General features: G+C 39.0%; 1 protein-coding gene across 1 annotated transcript; it reads left to right on the top strand.

Moving 5' to 3' along the window:
- Positions 1-856: 856 nt before the first annotated feature.
- On the top strand, positions 857-16994 carry LOC139949962 (polyadenylate-binding protein 4-like). Its single transcript, XM_071948559.1, has 12 exons — positions 857-1066; positions 4482-4697; positions 5301-5494; positions 7017-7132; positions 7576-7813; positions 8619-8735; positions 9714-9830; positions 11241-11447; positions 12423-12717; positions 13362-13507; positions 14298-14525; positions 15748-16994. The coding sequence occupies exons 2-12, from the start codon at positions 4502-4504 to the stop codon at positions 15826-15828; spliced, it is 1935 nt and encodes a 644-aa protein (XP_071804660.1). The 5' UTR covers positions 857-1066; positions 4482-4501; the 3' UTR covers positions 15829-16994.
- Positions 16995-17303: the final 309 nt, after the last annotated feature.

Raw genomic sequence — 17303 nt, forward strand, 5'->3', positions numbered from 1 at the left:
ATATAGTGGCTAGTTCTAAGTGCATAAAAAATCCCCCATGAGGGCGTTTGTCGGCTTCACTACAGCAAAACGAAATAATTTTGGAACTTGGGGCATGCGGCAGTATCTGGAGTGTATAATTTCCTTCTTCATAATACAAAGTTTAATTCAATTCTGACATGGAACTTCACCGATCATCACTTAAAGCCATTGGACACTTTCTGAACAGAACAAAAATTAAAAGTTCAAAGATACAGAAGGTATATGGTCACGAAAGACTTCCCTTGAAATATTTATTATTCCATGAAATGCTTTACTTTTTGAGCAAACATTAAAAGAAGAGGGCGCTATATCAGCCAATAATAAGATCCGTGTATCGGGACGATTAAAAACCACGATCACAGAATTGCAAGTACGACTATTCCCTCGCATTTCAACCCGCTCAAAAATGCCGTAGAATTCGTTGAGCATACACTGTTACAAGTCTATGTCGTCCAAGTGCATGCCGATGTCACGACAAAGGACTGACCAAGTTTAGGAAATCAGCTGACACAGCCCCTATCCAACTGGTACCTAAGCATAACAAAGCAAAAACACGCATACTTACAGCATTGCACCATGCTAAATAGAACAGCCTACGAACCGTTCCACGTTCACGTACATAAACAAGTCCTCTGTACACGGAAAACAATTCTTGAAAACATCCATTCCTTATAAAATGAATCCTTTTGAATAAAACAAGTATTGACAAATTCCTGGTTAATCATGTTTTATCATTTAGGGTAAAATCTGCTATGATACTTTGATTTGAAGAATTCATTATGACGTCACGCGGATTGATATTGGCTTGACGTGTTTATAAAGGAAGCAATGCCATTTTAATTTCCTCTACAACATTGACGCGGAGTGTTGTGTGTGCAGTGAATACGTTCACACAACCCCATTTAAAATAAAACGTTCCTTTGGAACATAAAAAATACAAAAAAAGTTTAAAAGTAAAAAACCAACAAATAAAAAAAGTAAAGAAACTACTGTGCTTGCTGCAGACGAGGAAACTACGGGATTTTCAGCTTATATACGTGTAAACGTAAGTCACATATGGAACTGATAAATGAAACTGAATGAAAAGTGGCCAAGCACGTCGTTGGTGTTCACATGTGGCGCATGACGAATAAGTTTCCCCGAAACGTGCTTTCATATTTGGTGTGGTTCAAAAAAGGGTTATATATCCGTGTCTGACTGCCACTTTTTCATTCATTGCGAAATAAAATGATATCTTATTTACTGAACATCATTGCTTAGGCGTTGAATGAGTCGTTGAATGAGGACACTTATTTTTTTCTTCTAATACTAATAATACTAGGCCCCTGGCCCTGCCCTGTTTAATAATATTATAAAAAAGTGATGTGAGAGAGAAAGGCAGCGGCCACGGCGGTGGCGGGAAGGTAGAATATGATTGCGCAACATAACTAAATCATGTGATTCATGTTAGTGCCCCATAATTTTTTTTTTTTTTAAGTAAATACTTTTGCCATCATACATAACATTATAGCGTTATTTAGTACTAGTTAGTTTTAGTAGTAATAATTTTACTAATTTTTAAATTTACATGTAATGTACTCTAGGCCTACACGAAACGGGTCAACTCGTATCCAAGTCAACTTGTACCCAAGTCAACTCGTACCCAAAATATTGTACCCAAGTCAACTCGTACCCAAGTCAACTCGTACCCAAGTCAACACTCGTACCCAGGTCAACTCTTACCCAAGTCAACTCGTACCGTTTAACGTACGTTGTGTGCCGATACGGAGATTCCGTGCGGCGTGATTTTATATAAAACGATGGAAAATAAAATTGACTTTCTACTCACTTGTATTAATTAAATACCTTCTCACGAATTTCGTTTTAATAGTGCTGGATGTTCATCTGTCTTCTGCTTTTTTGTTCTCTTTTTTTTTTGTGGGGGGTGATTTCTTTTAGATGGTTTACGGTAGTATTCTTCCAATGTTTTAAACAGTCCAGGCTGTAATTTCTGTTCTGATGTTTCTCTGTTTTTTGCTTAAAAACAAACTCCTTCAATATAAAAAAATACGATGTATAATACGCAAACGTTCCATATTTTTCTTGTTAAAGAAAGAAAAAAAGAAAATAATTCAATCAAACAAGCCAATTAATTTGTTTTTCCTGAAAAGTTATCAGGGAACTGCTCCCAACCAAGTAAAAAAAAAAACAAAAAAAAAAAACAGGCATTTTGCGTTATTCGCTTATACTGTTCGTAACCTGCAACACTGAAAAAAAACACAAAAAAACGAAATCATTACAAAATGAATAAAATAAATGTATGATTTACATACATAAATAAATAAATTAAACCATAATTATTATCAGTTCGAGTTTAAACCCCAAAATTGGTTAAAAATGTATTTGGGTACGAGTTGAATTGGGTACGAGTTGACTCGGGTACAAGTTGACTCGGGTACGAGTTGACTCGGGTACGAGTTGACTCGGGTACGAGTTGACTCGGGTACGAGTTGACTCGGGTACGAGTTGACTCGGGTACGAGTTGACTCGGGTACGAGTTGACTCGGGTACGAGATGACCCGAATTCAGCATACAATACATGTCAAGAGTTTGATTTTTGATTTTCTTTTTATAGCCTAATTTTAATTTTAAAAAGTTTTTTTTTTTTTTTTGCAATGAGATGTACAGCTTAGTCATGATTTGCCTGCTTTAATTTATTGTTGCGTAGGTCAAAATAGTTGCTTTAACTGCAGTGCAAGTGCAATTATGCCCATCATTGCATTGCATAGTGCATACTTCACATTTCTATTACACAAGTTCAATATTTTATTGTATTGGTTGAACGACACCGTGAATCTTACCATCTTTTGTTGTGACAAATGACATGTTATGATCTTGTGCCTGGTCAGTGATTCACAATCTTTTGTTTTGATGACAGTCACGACTGGTGTTGAACTTGAAGTCTGAACTAATTGACTAAGGCCAGTCGGGTAGTGAATTCCATTAGTCGACAAGGCCTACAGTCTGTCCATCTTTTGGAGGCCATTCTCGTAGTTGCTTCCCCATATTTCTTTAAATAGGGAACACGTTGCCCTGGATCATTCGTAACCGTTTTTTATAAAATGCATATGGGTAGAAAGATGTAAAAGTAGAATACAATGATCTACACAAACAGTCCTCGAAATTGCACGGTTTTCCTTGTACCACGTCGACTTACACGGTCGGTCATTTATGGGAGTCAAGTTTTTGACTCCCATAAATGGCCGACCGTGTTAGTTCGCAGAGTAAAAGGAAAACCACGCAATTTCGAGGCAAATTTGTGTGGATCATTGTATTCTACTTTTAAAACATCTTTCCAACCATGCATTTTATAAAAAACGGTTACAAACGCTCTTTATAGACCAACTCGCCCGATCCAAGGCAACGTGTTCCTTTAAACACTACCCCACCCCCCTCCCCATTTCTAGCTAAGTAAGCTCCGAAAAGGTTCCAAACAAAATGCCATTCCATATGTATCATAATTATTATTATAACACACCTCTTGCTTGTTCTGCATTCTGGTTGGCTAAAACGGTCACGTGGGATGAACTAATATAGTCTAGTGCTCACTCGCGCGTGGTTGCGGGAACTAGTTCCCGCGCAGGCACTAGTCTTTGAAAATGGTGCCGGCACAGCGCCCTCTCTTGACTTAAACCGTGAACAGCAACTACAAAATGTTCTTTCTTTTCCAGATTTCTGTTCTTAAAGGCAGTGGACACTATTGGTAATTGTCAAAGACTATCCTTCACAGTTGGTGTATCTCAACATATGCACAAAATAACTAACCTGTGGAAATTTGAACTCAATCGGTCATCGAAGTTGCGAGATAATAATGAAAGAAAAAAACACCCTTCACACGAAGTTGTGTGCGTTTAGATGGTTGATTTCGAGACCTCAAGTTCTAAATCTGAGGTCTCTAAATCAAATTCGTGGAAAATTACTTCTTTCTCGAAAACTATGGCACTTCAGCGGGAGCTGTTTCTCACAATGGTTACTACCATCAACCTCTCCCTGTAACTCATCACCAAGAAAGGTTTTATGCTAATAATTATTTTGAGTAATTACCATTAGTGTCCATTGCCTTTAATTCACATTAAAAACCGAGGTGTGTTATAAAACACATATTGACTGGCATAATTCGCTAACTAGTGTACCCCCCTAGTCTATCCCCCCTCGGGCCTGTGAGTGACCAGAAGGTCACTCAAAGTCCCTCGGGGGAACAGACGTACAATGTATAGTAGTTACTTCATTGCCAGTCAATATGCGTATACTAATTAGACTGGGTATTTCCTGCTGAAGTAAGTTTATGAGTTCAGTTCAGGGCTAGTAATGTATGGACAAATTTGGCCACTGTAAAAAGCCGAAGTGCATGTTATGATTATGGACTGCTCTTCAAATTTAATAAAACCATTGACATAGGGGTTTCTCTCTTTCCATTACAGATAAAAACCAATAATCCAAAATGAATGCTGCTGGCGGTGCCAACTACCCAATGGGATCACTGTACGTTGGAGACTTGCATCCAGACGTGACGGAGGCCATGCTGTTTGAGAAGTTCTCCTCAGCGGGACCTATCCTCTCAATCCGGGTGTGTCGTGATATGATCACTCGTCGTTCTCTCGGATATGCATACGTTAACTTCCAACAACCAGCCGATGGTATGTGTCTATAATTTGAAAGTTTCTAACGCCCATTTCAGACAGGCGTTCCAGAGTCGTGCCGAACCAAATTATTGAATTAAGCGCATGAAAAGTTAGACGTCTGAAGCAGTTACAAGCTACTGGACCCCTACAAGTCGAAAGGTCTTGCAGTTGTTTGTTTCAGACGTCAATCTTGTCAGGAGCTGAACCTAATATATATGTTATGTTAAGTTAGCCTGTCTGAAACAAAAATTTAATTGGGTTGTCCCAGAGTCGCTCCTAATCTATTTGGCTTGGCGCAACTCTGGGGTGCCTGTCTGAATTGGTTGTTAGAATAACAACACGGTTTTTATATAGCGCCCTTAACCCCCAAAAGTGTTCCGGGGTCCTGTACAGAGGCTTAAAAGCCAGTGTGAACTTGACATTTTGAACGGTGTAGTCTTGCTCTTCTTTCATTCCCCTGCCTTGTCTTTTTTTCAGAGCCCACACCTTCCACTAAAGAAATTTATATTGTGGTTTTACGGGCCCACAAATTTACTTTTTATTCGAGTTTCTTTCTATTTATCCACACCATGTGAAACTCCAACGAATGCTTACTATTTTGGAAATTCATTTTTACAGCTGAGCGAGCTCTTGATACAATGAACTACGACACATTAAAGGGAAAGCCCATACGTATCATGTGGTCGCAGCGTGACCCCTCATTGCGGCGATCCGGTGTAGGCAACGTCTTCATCAAGAATTTGGACAAGTCTATTGACAACAAGGCCATGTACGATACCTTCTCTGCCTTCGGTAACATCTTGTCTTGCAAGGTTTGTAGCTGCTTCTATTTTCTACACATTTTTTTTTACTTGATGGATTTGTGCCCATTTTATTGAAGACCTGGAGTGGATTTCACAAAGAGTTAGGACTAGTCTCATCTTGAGTTAGGACCAGTTACTCATCCTAACTTAGGACTATCCATGCAATTTGTATATCTCCTAGGACTAGTCCTAAGTTAGGACTAGTCCTAACTCTTTGTGAAATCGACCCCAGGGCCCAATTTCATAGACTTGCTTTAAGGAACATTACAGAATTGGCAAAAAAGTTGCTGGCAGTGTTAGTGCTGGGCGAATAGTGAAATTTTGTTATTCGGATACCGCTGGCCAACTATCCGAAATTAACCGGATATTCGAATAGTTTTTTTCGCCGCTAGAGGGCGCTATAAAAAAAATAAAAATAAAAAAATATTTAAAAAAATATTTTTTTTTGTCGCTAGAGGGCGCTGTTCGTTTGTGAATGAGATCTTCTGGGCGGATTGATATTAGTTTTAGACAGTGTCACTCGGTTCATTCATAAAAATGACCGGATCTAATTTAAAGATGGCGATTTGCTTTTTCTTTTGATCGTGGATGACTCTACGTGAAGGAAAACTTTTGTAATCTTTGAACAAATTACGTCAGAAATGTCATTGTTTTGACTCTTCACGGAGGTGAGCATAGTTAAATACTTAATTTATGCTGTTTTATGCTGTCTTAATAGAAGTTTCATTAGGATTCAGACAAAACATTCATGTCAGTTGTCGCCCGACGTCCGCGGATATTCGGATATTAAAGAATATCCGGTTACTTGGTTGTAATTACAGAACTATCCGGTTTATAAATAGCTATTCGCGCCCTATGCGGATATCCGGTTAAGAAAAAAAAGGCATTCGCGGTTACGGATAGGAAAACCTATTCGCCATTAACCGGATATTCGAATAATTCGCCCAGGCCTAGGCAGTGTAACCACGCTATGTAATCCACAATATACATAAACTGACAAATCTGTAGAAGTGTGAGATTGATCGGCCATCTAGGTCACGAGAGAATAGTGAAAAACCGATTACAAATTTTGCATTGCATCGATGCCAAAACAAAAATGAATAAAATGCTCACTGAGCGATAAACTCCAAACGCACAATTAGATTATTTAGTTCTCATCAAATATGACATTTCATACAGAAATATTTCAAGGTATGTTTTCTACTATCATCATTAGACTGTGTAAGTTTTATGTAAATCTGTGATCATCATTGTTGTTTCTTACCAATTCTGTAATGTCTCTTTAAGCACAAAAAGCAACTTAGCACAACAAAGTTCTACTACCAGAAAATGGCATCATGTGGGGTTAAAACTGAATTTTATTCGCAAAACAAATGGTTAGAAAGAATAAAATTCTTAGTGACTGCAAATTATTCCACACGGATAACGGGAAAAAGGATTCAACAAACAAAACATTTAATGATGGGGATCTAGGGAGCACTGTCAGACATACTTAAGATTGACTTAATATGTTTTTTGTTTGTTTGCACAGGTTGCTTTGGGAGAAGACGGCTCCAAGGGATACGGTTTTGTGCATTTTGAAACTGAAGAAGCTGCACAGAAAGCCATAGCCAAGGTGTCTGGTATGCTGCTTAACGGCAAGAAAGTGTAAGTTGGCTTGCAGGACCCCAACTACCCACCCCTCTTTTCAAATGGTTACCAGATAAATGTTCAGATAAGTCAATAAATCATCACAATGGCCTATGTAGTCTCATCTTTCATCTTATTTTCACCATTCTGGCTTCACATGTAGAGACCAACAATTAGTGAACATCTATGGTCCCCTGTGTTTGAATAATGGGGAGATTTGCACAGTCCGTAGCAAGTCAATGTGGTGGTGGCGTTGAGCCTGTAGTTGCAGTCATCTAAACATGAATCAGTCCTCCTAGTAGAAAAGCTGGTCTTCTCTTTTTGTAATGTTGTTACGGTCCATTTTCAGATAAAGTTTCATCTGTCAAAAATTGATGTTTTGTGCATTGGATGTGAACAGAGATTGAAGTTTTATCTTTGAAAAATGAGTGTTATCATTTGACATTATTTTTCATTTGCAGATATGTCGGGCGCTTTGTCCCACGTAAAGAGCGCCTTGCTCACTTGGGCGACCAGCGCAAGAAGTTCACCAATGTATACCTCAAGAACTTTGGAGAGGATGTCGATGATGAAAAGCTGAGGGTTATGTGCGAGGTGCATGGCACAGTGGCTTCCGTCAAGGTCATGTTTGACGACAAATCTGGCCGTGGGAAGGGCTTTGGCTTTGTTAGCTTCGAGGACCACTCAGCTGCTCAGAAGGTAGGTTTTTGAAAGACATGTCGGCCACAAGAGAATTTTCTCACAATTCACACAGATATTTGCAGTTAATCCTATCGCATGTTATTGTAAACATTTACAATATTCAGCTACTTGCGCAGTCGACCAAAAGTGCAGCTACCAAACCTCACCTCGGAATAATCAAAACACAGATATGGAAAGCTTGCGTCAGTGCACGTTTATCCAGTGCAATCATTGTATCCAATGAAATCACTGGTTCTGTAAAACCAGTTTAATGTCTTTATCCTTGCAATAAAAACAGGAGACCAGTCTAGTGGTCCAGCTGACTGTCTTTGTGTCAGGATTTGCCCTAAACCTTTTTAGTGACTGGCAAACAGGACCAGTTAACTTGCTATTTCACTAGTTACTCAGCTATTTGGGCAGCAGACCACTGATGAGGGAGAACACTGCATCAGTGTTTGTTTCCATTGTTGTTCAAGAACATGTGAACCCGTGATTGTACACAAATAAAGAGGGAATTGAAAGACAGCGAGGTTTAATAATACTCACTGGTTTGTTTTGGTTCTCATTTATAGTGTGTTTTCATTTGTGTGTGTTTTGATGGTGGTTTGTTCACGTCTCTTTGTAAATTTTAACATAGCCTCCAATGGCGATATATATTTTTTATATAAACTTGCTGTATATTTTTATATGTAACTATTTTTTGTATGTAAACTTGTTTGTATGTATTGTAATTTTTACTGTAATTTGGCCGTTGGTCACGAATGTAAAAAGAAATAAACTATCTATCTATCTATCTATCTATCTATCTATCTATCTATCATAGTGCGTTGAAGAGATGAATGCTCAAGCTGTCAACGGCCGTACAGTGTTTGCCGGACGTGCCCAGAAGAAGAACGAGCGTCAAGCAGAACTCAAGGCCCGCTTCGAGGCTCTGAAGCAGGTTTGTGAAAATGTTTATAAACAACATTGAAATCCTTCAGGACATGTCACACACAGCAATTTTTGCAGGCATTGTGGAGGCAACGAATTATATTGTATGCAAAAAAGTACACTTCTGCAGCACAAAATACTAAAACCCTCTTACTGTCACAAGAAAATCACGTGGAACTTAAGAAGTGAATGTGTTTTATTTTTGAAGTGTGCCTAGCACTGGTTGCATGTGAATTGATCTGTGTGACATGGCCTTAACAGTCCCAAATACTTCTCTGTTCTGTTAAAGGCAGTGCATACTCTTGGTAATAGACCCTTCCCATGAAATATGTAAAATGCACGTAGCGCGTGCGCACTAACATTTTGGTTGGCAAATATGAGGGAACATCGCGCTGTTTTGTACACGGCTAATGGGTGCGTGACGCAGACACGATTGCGCGTCTGCTTAGCGCACAACTCTATGGCGTTTGCCAACCAACAGGGTCTGTATGCATGCGTGAATGTAATTAGCATATTTCATGGGAAGGGTCCATTGTCGGAGACCAGTATTCTCACTTGGTGTGTCATGCATAAAATAACAAACCTGTGAAAATATGGGCTCAAAGGTGTAATTGGAGTTGCAAGAAAAAAAATGAGAGATAAATGAATCACCCTTGCATGTTGTGTCTTCAGATGCCTGAGAAATATTTGAGCATTTGTTAATGGTTTGTAAGGGGGTCTTGTGTTATCATTTAATGATTGTGGTATTTCCCAACTTTCAAGGGAATTTGTTGAGTTAAATTTGTGATTTTTGCTGTTGTTACTGTAGGGTTTCCAAGTCACCCTCAGTGTTGGACTTGTAAAAAGTTTCATTTTAGAATTGTCACGTGACAATAGTGTTCTTTTGTTTATTAAATTGTTTCAACATTATTTTGTTATGTGCTTGTGTACATGTTATGGAATGCTCGCGATATAAATCAGTACATTATTATTGTTAATTAAACCTCAGGAGCGGAGCAATCGTTATCAAGGTGTCAACTTGTACATCAAGAATCTTGACGATGAATTTGATGATGAGAAGCTTCGTAAGGAGTTCACCAAGTTCGGAACCATCACAAGTGCCAAGGTAACGCACCAGGGCTCAAAATTAACACTGGACTGAATGCCATAGGCCAATGTTCTTAAAGGAACACGTTGCCTTGGATCAGTCGAGTTGGTCTTTGAAAAGTGTTTATAACCATTTGTTATAAAACGCATTTGATTAGAAAGATATTTTTAAAGTAGAATATAGATCCATACAAGTATCACTCACACAAGTATTTACCTTGTCGACTAACACGATCGCCCATTTATAGTGGTCAGATTTTTGGTTACCATAAATGGCCGACTGTGTTAATTCGCAAAGTAAAAGGAAAACCATGCAATTTCGAGGCAAATTTGTGTGGATCACTGTATTCTACTTAAACAACATCTTTTTAACCATATGCATTTTAAAACAAACGATTACAAACGCTTTTCAAAGACCAAGTCAACCGATCCAAGGCAACGTGTTCTTAAGCCTCTAGTCTGTAAACTCTGAACTGGACAAGTCCAGTTGTCTTGTGTTTTTTAATTGATTAAAAGTACTTAACTTTGTGAACATATCTAAAAGTTTTTTTTTATTGGTAAAAATCTTCAGTTGTGTTGAGTAGTATGCTTTAGAGCCATTATACACTTTCGGTAAACAGTATTGTCCAAGTCCCACACTTCGTGTATCACAACTTATATAAAATAACAATCCTGTGGAAATTTAGGCTCAATCGGACATCGGAGTCAGGAGAAAATAACGGGAAAACCCACTCCTGTTTGTGTGCGTTTCGCCGTGTCATGACATGTGTTTATAACAAATCCGTCATTCTCACTAACGAGAATTTTTATTGTTTTACTGTTTTCTCAAAAAGTAAAGCATTTCATGGACTAATATTTCAAGAGAAGTCTTTCACCATTACCTTCTGTAAACCCTATAAATTATTTGTAAATCTGTGAACTTTTTTTTTCTTTTCCTGTACCGAAAGGGTCCAATGGCTTTAGTTTAAATTGAATTACACTTAAAATACCACAAGACTGAAGTACGTAATGTGATATTTTCTTATTGCTTGTACATTTTTAACTGGGTAGAGCGTTCTTTTTCATCACAGTCTGGTCTTGTAAAATGTATGCTAGTCCAGAAAATGTTTTTAACCTACAAGCCATGTTGACATGTGTATTTTCCCCTCCCACTAAATTTGAGACCTGAACACAATAATTTCAGAAAAGTTTCTGTATCCCGTCATAAATTTTTCGTTCGTTATGAAATAAAATGGGTCCTAATTTACTGTAAAGAGGTAATCCTTTTAGTAAAAATTCAGTGAACAAACGATGACAGGATAGGGAATAATTTTCATAATTTGCTATTCTTCAATTACCCTTTGATGTTCGTACAAAGTGAGGAATTACAGTTGTCTCCGTGAAGTATCAGGCCTGAATTAAAACGTTTAAATATTGCCTACAAACACAGGTGATGTTGGATGAGACGGGTACAAGCAAAGGATTTGGATTTGTCTGTTTCTCCTCGCCGGAGGAAGCCACCAAGGCAGTGACTGAGATGAATGGCCGTATCATCGTTGCCAAGCCACTGTACGTCGCTCTGGCTCAACGCAAGGAAGAGCGTAAAGCGCAGCTGTCCAGTCAGATCATGCAGCGTGTTTCCACTGTTCGCATGACGGTGAGTACACGGCAGAAACATTTTCCCTAGGGCCTGTATGCTTCGTTTTTGAAAGGGCAAGGGCACCAAGTCATTTTCTCCTTGGTATAGCCCCTTAATAGCAACTAGTTTTGGGGCCTTTTGTTTTTCTTCATTTTTTGCCATAGATTTTGGGTGGGAGAAATGTAATGCCTGAGCATGATAAGTTGTTGGCCAATAAGAAGACACAATTACCATGGATTGCACGCCCTATTACCCACACACACTAAATGGTGCTCTTTAAAGTCGTGTGCTGAGGGCAACACAGAATGTGCATCTTTGAATAGCTAATGACCAGGGGGCATCGAGGCAACCGCCTTCGTTGCCTCCGTGAAGTATCAGGCTTGCTTCCTCCTTCCCTTCTGTGTTGATTTTGCCAATACTTCTTGGGCATTATCGGTATTAGCTCACTACAAGTATATTTTGCATTCCCCCCTGTTTGGTTTTTGTGTGATGTTTTTGCTTATTGTTTTTGTAAAATGTCCAGGGCTGTTTCCACAAGCCCTTGGCTTATTTGAACAGCCTCACTACTCACTTCTTATATTGTTACTTTCTTCAGTATCATTATCATTGGTCATGTTTACTACTCTTTGCTTGTGTTGTATTACTACTCATTCCTCCTAATGATTCTGTATTTCTTTGTTGTGAGTAAAGAAAAAAATGTTTCACTGAATTAAATTAATTTGAAACATGCTTTTCAACATACTCTGCTTCCTTATGATTGCTATTTTATATGCATCTTTTGATCTACACTTTTGTGTAAAGATTTTCTTTTTTAAGCAGGAGACCGAGGTGTTTTTCCTTTTTAAAAATGTTGATGGTGTAATAAGTATTAATTTTGCTTTATAGTGCTTGAGAGGCCTCAATGAAAAGCAGTGCTGGGTGCTGATCAAAATTTACCCTTATTAAAGAAGACATAAATAAATAAATTTTAAACTGTTAATTATTCATTCACAGCCCGCCCAACAAGTCGGCCAAGTTTATCCAAACTACGGCAACTTCTACGCCCCTACAATCACCCCCGCTCAACGTGGCATTTACCCAGCCGGTCAAGTAGCCCATGTACGCAACCCACGTTGGCCGCAGCCCCAGGCCCGTCCAGGTGGCCAGCCATTCCAAACCATGCCTGCTGCAGGAAGGCACCAGTTTGCCGGCAACCCTCGTGCGGCTGCAACGGGTGCAACACCTGTAAGACCAGTGCACCCTAGAGTGCCACTCCAACCTGCTCCGTCTGCCCAGCGTGTTGCAACAGGTGAGTCTTGTACAATATTGCATCTGATCAGGCTTGCAAATCATTTGGGGATTATGAAATGAGAAATCCGTTGCTTCAAAAAGACCACGCGTAAAAAAAAAATCGGCTTCATGAAGAAAAAAAATCCACACTTGATAGAACATAAAAATCCTGCTGAAATAGACATACCTTATTGAAAAGAAACTGGTTCCAGAAGTTTCCACATTATACAATAGCAGCACAGTCCAGACATGGACACAAGTTTGCATTGTACAGCATTACCTTTTACACTTTTTTGTGCACAGTCTGGCTCCGTAGTGTTTTATTTGTTCTTTGTATAAGGGGATGCAGCGGGAACCAGACGCTGTAACGGCCTGATAGGCGGCTAGCTTTAGTTTGATCCATGCCCTCAACATTAATCCTGATGCAGTTTTCTGTTTTTTTTTTTTTTTCGGCCCGCGAGGTGCATGCCTGTGTAACAAACGATCTGTGAAAGTTTTGAGCTACAAAACCCTGTAGTTTTGTGGATTTCAATTTGTTCCCCAAACTCGAGCCCTGGTAGTTATTAGACGCTTGAGCGGAGTAATGATTGTTGTCTTCTGAAAATCTGTTAATATATTTGAACTAACTGTGTTCTATCTTTGAATGTGGTTGATGTTTGCTAGGTATTGCAGCCCAGACTCAACAGCCAATGCGTGTAGGTGGTGCCAATATACCAGTACCAAGCATCCAGCCCAGAGCAATGAAGTTCCTGCCCACCAATGCTCGCAGTGCCCAGCTGGTGCCCTCCATGGCCAATGCTGCCCAAGCGGTAAGTTCTTCTGAAATTGAAACGCTTAGCCTTCTTGATATTTCTCAAGACGCCAATGTAACTGTCAAAAGAACCTTGACCTTTGTGACCTTCCAAAATCTCAATGCTTACAGTTTCATAAGCCCATTTTCATAAAGCTGGTTAGCAGGAAAATACTGCGCGACAGTTAGTGGTGTCTGGGACTCGAACCCACATTCTGCTAATCAGAAAAAAACCCAGCTTGAATCCGGTGCTCAGTCGTGACCTATGTCTTTAAGCAAGGCACTTGATGCTTCGTTCTTCTGATGGGACGTAAAGCCATTGGTCTTGTGTGAACCCAGTGTATTTTATCTTAAAGAGAAGGGGTTCTTTCCCCCTGGTGTTCCAGGTTTGCTTGACAGCATTTTGCGCCACAGATTCTTGTAAACCATTACATGGTGCTATGAAGGAATAGGTCTCATACTTTAAAATGTAGCTCAACATACCTTGCAGGAAAAAGAACTGAGTGCTTTGATGAGACCCATAGACCCTTGTCACACGAGGCAACTTTTACAGGCAACTTGGAGGCAACCAACTACAGTGCATGCTACAGGATCACTTTGGTAACACATGAGTCAATTTTAAAACATTGTCTTACGACCCACAAAAGAAAAATACTATCATTTAGATGGGAATGCCTTTTGTTCTTGGAGATTGCTTGGAACTGGTTGATTGTAAATTGCCTCATGTGACACAGCCCTCGGGGAACAATAAAGAGCTATATAAGAACCTAGTATTATTATTATTTGTTGTCTTCTCTTCCGTTGAATAGGCTGTGCCCCAACAGGCCATTGAGGTATCTGGCCAGGAGCCCCTGACTCCTAGTATGTTGGCGGCCGCCACTCCGCAGCAGCAGAAACAGATGTTGGGCGAGCGCCTCTTCCCGCTGATCCAACGCACCCACGGGGAGCTGGCAGGCAAGATCACCGGCATGTTGTTGGAGATTGATAACTCGGAGTTGCTTCACATGCTAGAGTCATATGAACTCCTTAGCGCCAAGGTAAGCAAACGTTTTTCTTTAATGATCCTTCAGAACCATAGAAATAGAACCCAGAGAACGCCAAGTGAGACAACGTGTGTGGGATTTCGTTGTGAGACCACCTTTGTCCATGCTCAAACGCCACTTTGGGGGGCGATACGGCATGAACATTGACCAATGAAAACACGTTAAAAACGTCTATGTGGGCTCACGATATGATCAACTGTCATACACATATAGTGTAATAAGCCGCTTTCACAGAAGACTTTTCCTTCGTTCTAGCTCAGCGTTCTCTGGTATCTATTCTATGATCCGAATCTGCATGAATATCTGTTTGTTTGTTTGTTTGTTTCGGCTGCTATTAAGTTAGACAATAGGCAGCTTGACAGTTAGCTGTGGTTTTATTCGGGTTCTAACTCCATTGTTGTTATTGCCTTTTTACTGTTGTTGTATAGACGATGGGACCTATGTTTACATTCAAACCGCCCTCTGTTGACAAAACACTGTATACGTCATGTTTCGCCGGGCAAAAAGGCGCGCAGTCATGGTAAGATTGTATACACTTTCTAGCTGGCTGCCAAAACACAAAGGTTTTGCTCGACGGTTGCGCGGGAATCATGTTATGGTTTGAGTGACGTCAGAGGTCACATCGTCTAGAGTGTACGTTATTTCAGTATCTGTCTATGGTTCACCTTTGAACTTTCTTTTTAGGCCTACTCTTTCTCAATTGTACCGGTTAACCCCTTTTTAACATTGGTATTTTAAATTAGTGTGGTTTTTATGTAAAAATAAAAGGGAATTCATTTTTATTACATTGTATAGTAAGCTTTATTACTGAACTGCAGATTTGATGCATTAATTGTCTTAGTGCCAAGGTGAATAGTTTTTCTATTGGGCTATCTTTTTTTCAATTTAATCTTTGTGGTAGAACACTTGTTCTTTTCAACTTTCCCTAAGGACTCAGGTCTCACTTTGGCCAAACTGCCTAGTCCGTAATAAACTTTTGTCAAGGCCTTCAGGGCTAGGACAACTTTGTAGAGTCGCTATCCCAAGTGACTGGAAAGAGTAGACATGTTAGACATTTAACTTGTATAAAGCAGTTTGATAATAATTTTAAGAATAAGTTAACTTTTAAATAATGTGGTTATGGAGAAATAAAAAGAAAAAAATGTTATTCCCGAAATTTGAATCTGAGAAACATTACTGGATAGGATTTAAACACTTGATTTAATGTTTGTTGTAGGTTGAGGAAGCTGTGAATGTGTTAAAGGCTCACCAGGCCAAGGAGAATCCAACCAAGCCAGCCAGCTTGACCCAGCAGTAGTAACAGCAAGCCACAGCAAGCATGTACAACCCTTCATTCATTGGCTTCCTGCCTAGACTTGCGTTCTCAAGAATAGTCGCTGTAAATACTAGGCTTGGATCGGACACAAGATGGCATACTTAATCATCCCAGCATGGATGCTATCATCCTTGATTGGGATGATTGAATATCCAATTGTGGAGTCTAACCAATCCAAAATAAACCAGAATCTATAAGCTTCTTACACAGGGGGAGTGTAAAACACCCAATCAAGTTGTCATCAGTCAGTGACGTTTAGACATATTCACACCGATTGTCACCATTTGTACAGGCATTTTTCAAGTTTTTACAGATTGTCTGGCATTGAATACTTTGCAGTGGATTTGGAGATTTCTGCATTGTGCATGGAATTTTACCTGTTTCAGAAATGTTTTTTTGAAATGGGAGTAGCAACTTGAAAAATGACCGTCACTAAAGCATTTGAAATGATCCAGATTGCAAGTTGTTCAAATTCGTCAGCGATTATTTGTAGAAACACACTGTAAAGTGTTTACTTCCTTTATTCATCGATCGATTAATCAAGCGTCAATCAATCAATCTTCGGTACTAAGACAGGGATGATACAGTTGGCCCAAGTTCAAGTGAGTATGCCCAGTCTTAGCATTATGTCTTGTGAAAATGCTAAAAGGAAAGTCAAAGAATGGAAGGGTTTCATGTTGCGGGGAAAAAAAATCACTTAGTTTCCTTTCGTCGGTAAACATCAAGTAGATTTAGCAGAAGAACACTAAAAAAAAAAATCAAAAAGAACAAAAAAATAGTAAAATTGTGTGAAAAGGAAGTTGAGAAAAAAAAACATTTTTGCAAAAAATTCTTCAACAAGCCACGCTGCTTGGAAAGACAAACAAAAAAATTGAAAGAAATGTAAAACAAACAAAAAAACTGAAAAAATATTACCACATTAAAAAAAAGCAAAATTCAAAATAAGGTGTAATCAATAGAGGGCAGTGTATCGAGAAAGAGACGACAAACGACGAATCCTTCAAGATTTCAGTGAGAGCATAAAAATACAAAAATAAAACAGTACAAACAAAGAAGAGATAATCAACTAATTAAGCTGCACCAGTTGTAATGGTGTCTAAAAAAGAAAAAAAATATCTAATAAAAAACGGAAAAATAGTCTTAAAAATGTTACAAAAATGTAAAACAGTTAAACAAAAAATATTGCAAATTTATTGAGCAGATTGTTGCGCTTTCAATTATTATTTTTTCTGTAACATCGTTATTTTTTATTCTGAGACTTCTTTAAAAAGAAACATGTTTGCGGAACACGTTGAATTGATCTACGTATCGAACAGATTTGAAAAGGTAAATTTCCCCAAAGTATTCCATAAAAAGTTTCGGACAAGATGTCGAAGTATAGTGAAAAAAAATAGGGTACACTAGCAAGATAAACCCGTCAAAACCGTTACCGTGACCTCTTTGAACATTTATTTTAT

The sequence above is a fragment of the Asterias amurensis genome, chromosome 17, assembly GCF_032118995.1.
Source record: "Asterias amurensis chromosome 17, ASM3211899v1".
Taxonomy (NCBI): domain Eukaryota; kingdom Metazoa; phylum Echinodermata; class Asteroidea; order Forcipulatida; family Asteriidae; genus Asterias; species Asterias amurensis.

Coding starts and splice junctions, on each gene's coding strand:
- LOC139949962 (XM_071948559.1), top strand. CDS start 4,502: ATGAATGCTGCTGGCGGTGCCAACTACCCAATGGGATCACTGTACGTT. Junction 7,814..8,618: donor ACCACTCAGCTGCTCAGAAG/GTAGGTTTTTGA, acceptor TATCTATCATAG/TGCGTTGAAGAGATGAATGC. Junction 11,448..12,422: donor TTTCCACTGTTCGCATGACG/GTGAGTACACGG, acceptor ATTCATTCACAG/CCCGCCCAACAAGTCGGCCA.